The sequence below is a fragment of the Scaptodrosophila lebanonensis genome, unplaced genomic scaffold (genome assembly GCF_003285725.1).
Source record: "Scaptodrosophila lebanonensis strain 11010-0011.00,11010-0021.00 unplaced genomic scaffold, SlebRS2 tig00000061-arrow-pilon, whole genome shotgun sequence".
NCBI classification, from domain to species: domain Eukaryota; kingdom Metazoa; phylum Arthropoda; class Insecta; order Diptera; family Drosophilidae; genus Scaptodrosophila; species Scaptodrosophila lebanonensis.
The window spans coordinates 6,774,469-6,787,419 of NW_022060554.1; the positions used below are offsets into that span (position 1 = coordinate 6,774,469).

The 12,951-nt window shown below is 36.3% G+C and overlaps 3 protein-coding genes across 3 annotated transcripts; all 3 read left to right on the top strand.

Annotated features, from left to right (window-relative positions):
* Positions 1–4,504: 4,504 nt before the first annotated feature.
* Positions 4,505–5,897, top strand: LOC115624741 (serine protease inhibitor 42Dd-like). The gene is made up of 3 exons (XM_030519568.1): positions 4,505–4,512; positions 4,674–5,675; positions 5,736–5,897. The coding sequence occupies exons 1-3, from the start codon at positions 4,509–4,511 to the stop codon at positions 5,852–5,854; spliced, it is 1,125 nt and encodes a 374-aa protein (XP_030375428.1). The 5' UTR covers positions 4,505–4,508; the 3' UTR covers positions 5,855–5,897.
* A 717-nt stretch (positions 5,898–6,614) lies between these two features.
* Positions 6,615–8,261, top strand: LOC115624585 (leukocyte elastase inhibitor C-like). The gene is made up of 4 exons (XM_030519323.1): positions 6,615–6,676; positions 6,867–6,988; positions 7,055–8,059; positions 8,117–8,261. Exons 2-4 carry the CDS (start codon positions 6,967–6,969, stop codon positions 8,233–8,235), a joined length of 1,146 nt encoding a protein of 381 aa, XP_030375183.1. The 5' UTR covers positions 6,615–6,676; positions 6,867–6,966; the 3' UTR covers positions 8,236–8,261.
* Positions 8,262–9,888: 1,627 nt separating this feature from the next.
* LOC115624883 (serine protease inhibitor 42Dd-like) lies at positions 9,889–11,195 on the top strand. The gene is made up of 3 exons (XM_030519729.1): positions 9,889–9,910; positions 9,975–10,982; positions 11,050–11,195. The coding sequence occupies exons 1-3, from the start codon at positions 9,889–9,891 to the stop codon at positions 11,166–11,168; spliced, it is 1,149 nt and encodes a 382-aa protein (XP_030375589.1). The 3' UTR covers positions 11,169–11,195.
* The last annotated feature ends 1,756 nt before the right edge of the window (positions 11,196–12,951 follow it).

Genomic DNA, 12,951 nt, shown 5'->3' on the forward strand with positions numbered 1-12,951 from the left:
ACATATGGATGTGTGAGTGCGTGTTCCTGCGTACACATTTGTACAAACATATTTTGTACATACTTGTATACTTGTATGTATGTATGTTGAGACTGGGAATTGCCACAAAACTTTTTACGTGCTAGAATTTTAAGCCTTTGAAGAACCAAGAACACATCTGGTAAGGCAGTTGTGCTTTATTAGGCGCATATTTGTGAAGAGGGCGGGAAGAAAGCATTCGAATATGTATTTATTCACATATACTAAGGCATATGTACTCGTATGTGTACTATGTGTGACTCATTTGTAAAGCAGTGGAAAGTATTTATCGCAGCACGCATATATGGGCACGTGACTGCGTCCCAGAGAAGGCAAAGAACAACTGCTTCGGGATTTATTAAATTTTTCGCCGGCATCCCTTCAGCCATATTTCATGAAATATGTGTTAGATGTGGTTGCCATCGGAGTATTCTGCCCCATGGAATGAAAATTCATTTGCTTCCTTCTGCCATTTGACAACTTAAACTTTATTTAACTGCAACAACTTCAGTTGTGCCTTTTTCACGTTGCGGTTGCAATAATTAATTAAAAAAGTTCTAAAAGTGTCTCTTCCCATCAAAAAGGAGCAGTCACCTAAAAAGTCCAAAGCCGCAAAGGGAAACCTGCCGTTTTTGCAGCATATCGAAAAATGTTGGCATTTTATGTTTACGACTAAAGTCAAAGTCATGCCGAGTCGCAGCGCCTTTAGAGTTTCAAAGTCAAATAAAAGATTTGCGGTGGCAATGAGCGTGCAACATTTTATAACAATTTGTGGTGCCTCAAATAGGAGCAGAGCTGATTTTGATTAAAGGCTTTTTGCCCAGGCATTAGTCGAGTCTTGCCTGACTTTATTTTGACTCAAATACGAGTATATCTGGTTGGGTTAGCATCATTTGTGGCTCAAAACGTCTGTGGTTTCTGCAGCGGTTTGACAAACCACAAGCACCAACACAAACTGAGAATTATTGAGTAGTCTCGAAATAGGCTTGAGTGGTTCATAGTTGAAAATGTTGTAGTTTAGGAAATTTAATGTTCAACAAGAAATTCCATAGTAAAACGAATACTTTCATATTGAATTCAATGTTCTAATATTAAACAATAATATTCAAAACAAAGTAAAGGGTAAATCCTGTATTTAGTAGAGTAGTGGGAACAATGTTCTATAATTACATACATGTTTAAAGAAACCTTTGGCGTGAATCAATCACGTGTGATTAAATACACATTTTAAATGTAATATGATGCTTCCCTATGCCCGTAAGGAAAAACGGATCCTATGGGTACAGGGTATAAATATTTAAATCTATAAATATACATAGTATTTAAATTTACATGTGTATTTTTATGAGTGGGATAGGTGCCGTTAGAAAATTCAGAACCCAACTTTGGTGTAAAAAGGGTGTATGTATTAGGTTTGTGCAAAGTACATATGTAACAGGCCGAATGAGGCATAAAGTATGCATTAAGCATAACAAAAGACTTCGATCGAGAAATGTCCGCCCTTCTGTCCGTGTGGATGAACGCCTGGATTTCGGAAACGGCTAACCGCATATCAACCAAACATGGTATATGGATGCTCCCAGTCCCTAGTCTATACTAGTTCATTTTATTTTTTTGATCAAGTTCGCTCTTCTTCTTATTGCTTCTACTAGCGGCGCATATAGTTCAGTGCCGCAAGTTCGGCTGGGTACAGAGTCAGATTTGTTCGACTGTAGCATTCTTTTTTGTAAAAGTCAAATTTGTTTCTTGCATATCGTCAAATTTGATTTATTCAAATTTATCAATCACCAATCACTTCATTGATTACAGTTCAAAATCCAAATTGTAAAAGTTATTGCAACGTTATTTTTCGCTTATACCGGTTGAAATTCTCTTTTTTAGGAGATATGTACTGATACGTAGATAGTATGCATTGATAAAAGAGTTTCATATTGAAGTTCCGAACCAAGTTAGTTTTTTAACTTCAAGATATCGTTTCAGCGCCCCTATGTTACACAGTAAAATAATTAAAATTAAAAATAATTGAAATACATGCCCATTTTCTCTCAGAATAATACTTAACATTCTTTAATGAAGTCATTGTAGATCTAAATTAAAACCAATTAAATTTACCTAAGCTATAAAAATACTCTTTTGACATACAAAGACAAAACTGACAAAACTAAATGGCTATCACATCACTTTGTCTTGACATGCCGATTTTAGGTACCTTTCTCCATTTAAGAATTAAAGCTACCAAGTCAGATCACTACTTCATATAGCTATCATAGAAATGATCTATTTTAGAAAGTGATATAAAATATATTAAATCATTGAGAACCCTGGATTCATACTTGGTGTTGCATCTGGCATGGGTCGCGAATTGTGACCATGGATGACGAAATGAAAAGCAATAATAAACCCTGTACCCGAACGTAGGAAAAACTCTAATTAAATTCTTGCAACAAGTAGCCTACAAAAGAACCTTTAACAAAAGCATTGCCATTAGTTACTATGCATTAAACGATAGTACATTTGTGTACATTCATTTTCTAACTATTCTCTCTCATATACTACATATGTTGGACAATTGGAATTAGTATGTTGTTTGGGTTCGATGGCCAAACATTTATCTCTAAGAAATTTTTGACTTGCACTCGCAGTGTTATGAGCGCCTTCATCTGCGTTACTTACTTAGCAGCTGCATATACACAAACATATAAAAGCTGTGACAAGAGAATGTCTCCCTTTGATGTAAAGTTGCTAACCGACAAGGCTTACAGGAAGTTTGTTCGTTTGGTCCTGCCAGGCAAATTTATAATGCGATGAGTAGCACATGTGTATGTGTCTACATGAAAATTGTTTTGTTTTGATGCGCACTGCGATTGTTGTCGACGTATGTATAGTACCATATACACGTATGTGTGTATCACAGTGTGAGTGTGTGCGTCTGTATCCTGCCAACATCTGTGCGCGCTTTTGCTTTGTTCTGTTTAATTTTCTGCTTGCTATTGTATCCTGCAGCTGTTTGCCCGTATTGCTGTCTGCCTGCCGGGCACTATCATCAACGTGTTTTCATTAATGTTATTATTCCACATTTCTGTGTTTACTTCACTTCTATAACGTCAGACTCTAATTTGTATGCATAATTTACACCAACACTGAGACATGCACACAAACATTGCAATAGCAGCACGATTTGCAATTGTCAACATGCAGACGTGTACTATATAGTATATAATCTAGGTGGGGTGTATTTTGGCATTGTTGTGAATGTCAGATATTGATGTTGTTTATAGTGCATATTTTAAGGACTTACAGATAAGTATGTGGGCAAGGGCTTTTTATAGCCTGTACCCAAAGGGTAAGTTTTGTGCGAATGTATGTAGAAGGAGGCGTGGCAGACCCCACAAAGTATATATATTCTTAATCAACGTGTAATGTGATATGTAACAAATTACTTTAAAACTGAGATTAGTTTGAAAACAAGTAGACAGTCAGGCACCATCGATTTGTCTCGTCAAGCTAATCATTAATATACCTATAACATGGTATTCTACTCCTATTCTGGGCGTTACAAATATTGGACCAAAAATAAACTATCATATAAGGTATTAAGCGTGACATATTCATATTCCAAAAAAAGTTTCTCTCGAGATGCTATGATCTGCTATGATCACTACCCGATATTTGTTTAATGCGAATTCCTTATTTATGTAGTTAGGAGTCAAAATTATTATTATGTAGAACCCAAATCAATTTCATGAAGCTTCTAACTTAAGCAAGTAGTTCGATAATTATCGAAAAAATAGCAACTCTTCAGATTTTAATTAACAAAAGATTTGTTAGGAATGCCCTCAAATTGGGTTTAATTATAGACTCTGAGTTTGAAATCTTTTACCGTTTGAGTTTTTTTTAAATGTTAAATGAACAGCAAACTTGGAAACGTTTTTGTATATCCAAGTAATGCTAAAGTGAGATTGTTATCCAACAATAAGGAAAAGAGCTTAAGAAAACTAAAGAAAAATTGCAAGTGATGGGAATGCAACGAAACAGTTTTTGCCATTTTTTTATTCACGAGCCAACAATTTAGAAAAACTTTTAATTAATTGCTGCAGCTCGGAAAAAATGCAAACAGTTTGGGAACTGCAATCAATCTAAAAGTCAAGTTGTCAATAAAATTGTCAACATAGTGGCATTTGTTGTGTGCGAGCTGCCTTTAAACCTTTGAATTGGCACAGAAACCGAGAGTCCTTAAGCTGTGCTTTTTATTTTGCTTTTCTTCGACCCATTCGTTACGTTGCTCTGTGATTCTCATAGTGAACGCGTAATGGCATGAGAAATTGGTTGCCTATAACAAATACCTTCAATCAGGCGGATCAAATGCAATTCTAGGTTGTGTTTCCTCGCACTTTGAATATTAGTTGGCATAGCTCTCAATGTAGCATACAGTCTTTGATTAACATTGAAATTTATTTTCTTATTGTACTTGAGTTTTTAAATTTAAAGTCATGTGTAAGTACACTCAGTTGTTTTTTAAATCATCAATACATCATAGATAAAGAACCATGCCAGAAAGGGCAAGGCATATTAAATCCATTTCGGCATTAAAAACCAGTATACTTGTTAATGTTTAAATACTACTATATGTATATTTTACTTCTAAATTTCTGCAGTGGTTGCATTATTAGCAACTATATTCGTTTTAGGCCTGGCTCAGGCCGACTTATTCGCTAGCTTGCTGTACAGTGAATTGGCAATGCAGGAGAATCGTGACAATGTAGTCATTTCACCTTCTGCCCTTCGCAGCGCCTTGGGAATGGCTTATATTGGTGCTGAAGGTGAAGCAGCTGCGGATCTGAAACATGTCATGTATCTTCATGGGGATACAAAGAATATGGTTTTAGACGACTTTGACAGAGATCTCAACATTCATACGCCATATGTAGAACTAAAATTAGCCTATCGGCTATATGTGCACCACAATTTTCCTATACAGGGCGCATACCAATCTTTAGCGATAAAACATTTCCGTACAGCGGCTGAAAACGTTAATTTCGACCACGCGGAAGCAGCGGCCAAGCATATGAGCGCCTACATTGAGGCGCATACCGCGCACAAATTTAAAGACACTATCCAACCGGTAGATATAGGCACGCATACGAAATTATTTCTGACGACTGGCTTCTATTTTAATGGAAAATGGGAAAGACCTTTTGGAAAAATTAGTATTCGTCGCCCCTTTTACTTTACGCCGTCTGACCACGTTCCCGTGATGATGTATGGCAAGACGGACGAGCTACTTTGCGGTGACCTGCCCGATTGGGATGCAAAGGGCGTCGAGATACCATACAGGACCTCGAATCTTAGTATGCTTATAATATTGCCAAACCAACGCACCGAAAACTTGAGGGATTTGGAAAAAGCTATTCGCACTACCGATTTTCGCACAGTTAACAACCGTTTCGAAAGAGCCATCGTACACATAGAAATGCCGCAATTTAGAGTTGAATACCAAATCAAACTCAACGAAGTGCTCCACGCTATGGGTCTGAAAAGTTTATTTACAAATCCAGACTTTGGCAGTCTGTCCCATAAGCCAGGTTTAAGGATATCGACTATAAAGCAAAAGGGAATAATTGACGTTAACATCGCGACGAACGATGAGGTTCATGCAGGTGAATAAAACGGCAAAAACTGTAGATCCTAGGTATACAAATCATAACCCTTTTTTTCAGATTTGGAAGTGAATCTCAACAACACGCCAAAGAACTTCATTGTAGACCACCAGTTCATGTATATCATTAAAGACCCGTATATGGTATACTTTGTGGGTAGGGTGTTAAAACTACAATAAAATATGTATAATTAATAAAATTATAGATGCCTTATAAACCGTATTTTGTTTTTTAAAATATTACATATAATTAGCTTAATTTGGTTCTTCTACAATATTAATGATAAAAAATATTGCAAAATATTGCATCGACAAAAATTCTAACTCGTAGATAGACGGACATGGCTATATCGACTCGTCTTGTGATCCTCATGAAGAATGTATATACTTTGTGGGGTCTGCCATGTCTCCTTCTGTAAGTTACTTACATTCGCACTCAACTAATACAGCCTTTCACCCTTTGGGTACAGGTTATTATGTATAATTTTTTTGGTAGATATTACCTCGTTTGAGATTCGAACTCACGTAAAAGGTGTTTGACTCCACATTTACATCGGTATGTGTAAAGTACTGAGTTGAGACAAAGCTGCTACATACAATAACAACAGTTCCAGGTAGAACTAAGGCAGACATTACATTTGTAAGCGTGGAGTGGGGAGGTGTATAAGAAAACAAATTTGAAATGCGAACACATATTAGGTATCTGTTAAAAATTTGATCCTAAATTTGTCAATTTGCGCAAACCTAATATACCCTGAAACTTTTTAGGTACAAGTTATTATGATTATGTGGACTTAAATTGGACGGTACTTGGAGCGAAGCCAATTTTGCAGAATTCGATTAGATATGAGTAAATGCTCTTTTTTATTGGTACAATGTAATATTACATTGACAGCAGTCTTTTTCTGATATATCGGCGAAGTAGTTCATAAAGAAAGAAAAATTGTTCATGTAGACTTTTTTAGAGCCTTTTCGTGTATATGAGAACTTTATGATATAGAGGTATGAATTGCGAGCGAATGGACCGTGAAAAGGGCCTATGGATAGAAGGACACTACCATCTCAAACCCTCGTATAAATGTTAAACCTCGAAACTTTTTAAATATACTGAAAAATAGACGGGTGGACTGGCGATCCATATAGACTTGTCCGGTTCTTAACATAATTTATAAACATTTATATTTCATTTAAGGTGTATCAAACTTGCATGCCAAAAACGATGTACCTCCCACTAAGGTAAAGGGTACGAAATCATTCACAATAAGTCACAAGGAATATCACTCAAAAGGAAAATGGCCAACGGTGTGGGCGCATGTAAGTTGCATTACCCAGCATATTACATTATAAATAAATTGTTCATCGCTTTCTCATTTAACGCAGCGACATTAAGGCTAGGCTTGATAATCAATGCTCTCAGTCTGGGCGTGGCCGATTTGTTTGTAAGCGAGCTATACGGCGAGCTATCCAGTAAATATGTTCGTGAGAATATAGTCATATGCCCCGCTTCCTTGCGCATGGGCTTGATATTGCTTTACATTGGGGCTGAAGGTGAAGCAGCAGCTGAACTAAAAAATACTTTGTATCTTCACGGTGACACTAAGACTCAGATTTTAGAAGATCACAAAAAACAAATTAGCATAACCAATGCAGATATAACAATGCAAATTAGCCAGAAGCTATATGTGGACCACAAGTTTAAAATAGACCCACATTATATTTCTACAGGATGGAAATATCTATCTGGTCCAGCTGTAGAACCAGCGCACTTTGAAAATCCAGAAAGTGCGGCCAAACATATTTGCAATCAGATTGAGAGGCACATGTTGAACAAATTCAAGGAGACTGTTGCCTCAAGTGAAATAAGTTCGCACACAAAGATTTTTCTTGCTAGTGCTTTCTACTTCAGTGGAAAGTGGCAAAAACCTTTCATGAAGCTTGGCACTCGCAAGTTTTATAACGTTATGACGGGCTTACATATGTCCGTGACAATGTACGGCAAGACGGACGAGGTTCTTCACGGCGATCTACCTGAACTTAATGCAAAAGGCGTCGAGATACCCTACAAGAACTCCAATATAAGTATGCTAATAATATTGCCCGAAGAGAATGACAATAACCTAAGGCATATGGAGCAAGTTCTCCGCACCGTCGATTTTCGCACGCTTAACAACAATTTTCGGAGAGGCAACGTTCATATAGAGATGCCCCGATTTAGAATTGAATATGAAATGGATTTCAATGAAGTGCTTAAGGCTATAGGACTGTCGAGTTTATTTTCGAATCCAGACTTAAGCAGTCTATCACGCCAGATGGGCTTAAGGCTTTCAAACACAAAACAGAAGGGTGTTATTGAGGTCAACACAAATAATGATAACGGGAGATCGAGTAAGCTCAATAACTTAATATTAAAATTATTTAAATTATACTTTTTCTTTTTTTTAGCTATTGACGATAATCCTTATAATCCTCCGAAAAAATTTATTGTCGATCGTCAGTTCATTTTTATTGTTAAGGATCCCTACATGGTGTATTTTGTAGGACATGTGATAAGACCACAATAAAAATATAATGCTTATTGTATTACAAATAATCGGGAAAAACATAGATGAGCTCTTTAATCCTTCTAAGCTCTTATATTCCACTATCTCTTACAAAACTTATTTCAAGTCGTTAAAAACGGTTAATCGGAAGCTTAATCGTTTTTATTTATCTTCGGTTCACCAGACGAATTACAGAAGTTATTTTTGTAGATGATAGTATGTGGCAGCATTATCCTCTTTTCTTACATTGTTCTGCAGGGGATATGAGTAGCTCTACATCTGTTGCTGTTCTACATGTTCAGCTCTGAGATTACCAGCCGATTGGCTAATGGCCGAGACTTCATCATACAATCTCGTGTAGATTTAAATGTCTCAACACTTCAGTTTTAGACTTTCCTTCCAATCAATCAAGGCTACAATTGTACATAAATGGTGCATTTAAAAAATAATTTATGCATATGATCAATGAAAAAACTCAGTTCCATTTTAAGGCGACTTTGCCCATCTCTGTTTGTGTCTGTGAGTGTGTCACTGCGTGTGTTTATGTGATGTCCCTATCTGTTTGATATTTTGCGATCTTTGTTATTTATTGTTGCTGCATATGGCAAGTAAAAAACATATTTCTATATTTCGAAAATCGTTGAATGCCAATTTGTAGATATAGTTATGTTGATTACGGATCCCAAATTTGAAATCGATCGGACAACATTAATAACACATACTTTTAATTTGTAAAAATGTGACGAAATATAAAAACCCCAATAATTCAGTTTCCAAGAAAAATTTCAAAAACCCGAGTAAGCAGTTTTTCTATTCTTTTATAGATCGCAAAAACCAAATTTGAAGTTCATTTTGGAATTTCCCTCCCACCCCCTCTCCACCACAAATCGCGAGTTTCTCTAACTCCCGTAATCCTTAAAATTTCTTAAAACTCAAATTTTGCAAATACCCCCTGTTAGTGATTATGTGTCCGTATGCCAAGTTTTACTATGATAGACCGATTTAACAAGAAGTTAATACATATATACATATATTTGCTGCCCAAGCGCTGCCTGCAGCTGTTGCTCATGCTGGTACTTTGGTTGACTGCAAACATGTTCACACAGACACGAATAGACGCCCATAGGCATGCATACACTCACATAGACGCAATTGCTATGTAAATGTGCAATTATACACCCTTTCCGTGAGTTCGAATACCGAGAGGGATCAAAATTTTTTGTAATTTTCTTAATTTTGTTAATTTCTATAATTATTCTAAGCAAAGTATTTCAAAGTCGGGACACCCGACTTTAGCTTTTTTACAGGGTATTTAAGAGTTGAGCTCGCTCGACTTTAGCATTCCTCTCTTGTTTAGATTAGCTGTTGTTTTTGTTGCTGCTTTGCAAAGGCACACGTGACATACAGAGTATTTCAAAGTCGAGGTACCCGACTTTATCTTATGCACTTGTTGTATAACAAAGTAAACAGGAATTTGTAAACGTATCTTTGTGTTAACTTGTTTCGTATAAACTTTAGCCTTTCCTATCTGTGGCGAACTTATTTAGGAGATGTGGTACTAATACCATTAGCCAATTAAGTATTAATTATCAACATTCATGCTAAGGTAAGCGAATCCAGTGAATAGAATGATATTCGACATATGTTAGTCGGAAAGTAGAACTCAGAGAGAAAATGCTAGGCGAAATAAATTTACGTAAGTTAAAAAAATATATTCCTATACATATATTTAACATAATGTCTTTTTAAATAATCTGTAGTGATTATTCGCCTGGTGTTGGTTGTAAGTGCATTATGGCTTGCCCAAGCAAACTTATTTGCAAGCCAACTTTATAGCGAGCTGGCATTGAAGGAAAATCGTGATAATATAATAATTTCACCGCTTGCCGTGCGAAGTGTATTAGCCATGCTTTTTATTGCAGCTGAAGGTCAGACAAGGGCCGATTTGAAACGGGTGTTGCGCTTGCATGGTGAGACAAAATTCTTGAGCGTAGCAGAATTTCGGAAAAATGTGAACATCGAATCTAAAGCCATGGAACTAAAAATTGCCTATCGCATTTTCTTGGATAGTAAGTATCCAATAGAAGAAAACTTTCAAGCAACTGCAGAATATTTTTTGAATTCGACGGCCGAGAGTGTTGATTTCGAGAATACAAAAGAGGTGGCAAAAGTTATAAACAAATTCCTCGAAGAAAAGACCAACAAGAAGTTTAAAGATGCAGTCCAACCCGCCGATATAAGCTCATACACGACTCTTTTCCTTGCTAACGGCTTCTACTTCAAGAGTAAGTGGGCAAAGCCGTTTAAAAAGATTGGTCTGCAACGGCCCTTTTACTTTACGCCCGTCGCACATGTGCCTGTGGTTATGTATGGAAAAACGGATGAGTTACTTTACGGCGACATTCCCCATCTTAGTGCAAAAGGTGTTGAAATACCCTACAAAGACTCCAATCTTAGCATGCTCATCATATTGCCAAACCATCGCACTGACAAACTAAAGCATTGGGAGAACCTCCTCTTAAGAATGGACTATCGCACACTTAATGCCAAATTTCAGCGAACAAATGTGCACATACAGATGCCACGTTTTAAAATTAGTTATGAAACTGGTCTGAACAGTGTCCTGCAGTCTATGGGCCTAAAGAGGCTCTACATAAATCCCGACTTCACTAGTATGACGCGTAAAATGGGCTTGAGGCTATCAAATTTAAAGCATAAGGGAATTATTGAGGTGAACAGCAAGACGGACGATGGTAGTGAATATTCAGGTCAGTAAGAAACTCTCACACATTTTAGAGTTTTCTGCATAACATATACATATTTACTCAATTTCAGACAACGAACTGAACATGAATCAGTTACCAAAAGATTTTATTGTGGACCATCAATTCATATTTATCGTCAAAGATCCAGTAAGGTTGTATTTTATGGGTCGTGTTTTAAAGCCACAATAAAATAATTTATGGAAATAAAGAAAACAATACCATTATTTTGATTTAAATGGCTTCTTCAAACTGATACACCATTTCAGAGAGTTTAAGGAGGCAAAGATGAAAGGTTTTTCTGCCATAAGAACGATAAAATGTCCTTGTACGAAAAGTTTTCTTTTTTTTTTAAGATATCGAAATCAAATTGGGCATTGGAAATTGTCTTGGTAAGGCGTACGGATAAAGAGGTATACACATTTGCTATGGCGCATCGTTATGAAGTTTACATTTAATGTACATGTATGCATATTTCCTTATAATTTGTCAATTCTAGAATGCTGTAGTAGCTGAATAAATCTTAAAAATAAAATCATCAAGCTTACGTAAAAAAAGTTAAGTTTTTCGACTACTTAGCTTCCACATGTTGAGAAATTTGTATGCTAAACCAAATAGTTTTCACACGAACTTGGTTGAATTTCGCAAAAATATAATTAAAATGATGTGACTCAAGTAAAGCTACTTATCGATAGTTCTACAAGTATACTAACTTATAGGCTATATACTTTCTTTGCATGTCTGATTGTAGATTAACACAGTGATCGTTTATCGTTTAATTTTTACTTTCAAAATGTATGCGTTTTTTGATGAAATACAAGTATTATAAGCTACCAAAAAATTGTTGTGGTATTGTACTAGCAATTTCAATGACTTTTGCAATATAGCTTAATCTGTGCTAGAGAAGTGCTGGAAAACATCGATGTTCCAATGTTTTTAGACTAAGAAAACTTGTACTAATGGTGTATTTTCAAAAAGTTTATGCTAATCCTTATACATACATAGTGTATTTCATGTTTATATCATTCATAAACTTAATGTTTCTTATTATGCTTAAATTACTCTCAGCCTTCCTCAGGATCTCTGGCCACTACAATTGAGTTTGCATTTTTGCAATCTACATAAAATAACTAATAAATAATGCATATGTATATGTGCATATGATGAAAATACACACACACACACAATCACAATATGGCTGCAACTGGAAGTTAAAAATTACTTTTGTCATTGGATCTTTCGAAAATTTGTAACCATGTTGCATGTTTGGTCCAGCACTTTGCTGAAGCTATGAGGTAATTTTTCATATGATGAACCTCAAATCATTTATATTACGCATATGCTAATGGAGCAGGAGCTCAATTAAAGAAACTCCACTGATGAGAAGAAGAAATAATGTAGCACTACCATTTCAGAGCCAACTACACCAAAACAGATTTACACATACTAATCGTTCTAATGAAACTGAAACCACTGCAAACTTGAACCCCACAAACTTCCCAACCGAACCGAACCCATCCGCCCCCAATCGACCCCATCCGCCACCAAGTCACATTGGTAGTTATAAGCTACGTAAATGAATAAGTAGTGCAAACGAACGAACTTCTGCTGTACAAAGAAAAAGAAAGCGGCACTGGAGGAAGCAAGTAAAGATTATGCCATGTTAAGAAACATGTGAAGTAATTTGAGCTCACACATATACTTGTACATACATATAGTACAGTCGCAGGGAGACATGGAAACTCACACGACAAACAAAAGATTACTGGCAGGGTGGATTTCTGTGAATCGCTTTCGAGTGTCTTACATTTGTCGAAATTAAACAATGTAAAGTTTTGGTTTCCCCAACAAGACAACTACATACTACCAGAAAAGAAAGTTTGCGCTTGTAACTTGTCGTGATGTGTGACTAAGACTTGGACTGGGGTTGGGTGTGGATGTGGATGAGGATCTATGTATGGCAGCAGCAAATATG

What these genes read in the sequence shown, in the direction of transcription:
- LOC115624585 (XM_030519323.1), top strand. Translation starts at nt 6,967, where the DNA reads ATGGCCAACGGTGTGGGCGCAT. An exon ending in GGCCAACGGTGTGGGCGCAT is followed by an intron (nt 6,989 to 7,054) that starts GTAAGTTGCATT and finishes CATTTAACGCAG; the next exon opens with CGACATTAAGGCTAGGCTTG. An exon ending in TAATGATAACGGGAGATCGA is followed by an intron (nt 8,060 to 8,116) that starts GTAAGCTCAATA and finishes TCTTTTTTTTAG; the next exon opens with CTATTGACGATAATCCTTAT.
- LOC115624741 (XM_030519568.1), top strand. An exon ending in GAACGATGAGGTTCATGCAG is followed by an intron (nt 5,676 to 5,735) that starts GTGAATAAAACG and finishes CCTTTTTTTCAG; the next exon opens with ATTTGGAAGTGAATCTCAAC.
- LOC115624883 (XM_030519729.1), top strand. Translation starts at nt 9,889, where the DNA reads ATGCTAGGCGAAATAAATTTAC. An exon ending in GCTAGGCGAAATAAATTTAC is followed by an intron (nt 9,911 to 9,974) that starts GTAAGTTAAAAA and finishes AATAATCTGTAG; the next exon opens with TGATTATTCGCCTGGTGTTG. An exon ending in CGATGGTAGTGAATATTCAG is followed by an intron (nt 10,983 to 11,049) that starts GTCAGTAAGAAA and finishes ACTCAATTTCAG; the next exon opens with ACAACGAACTGAACATGAAT.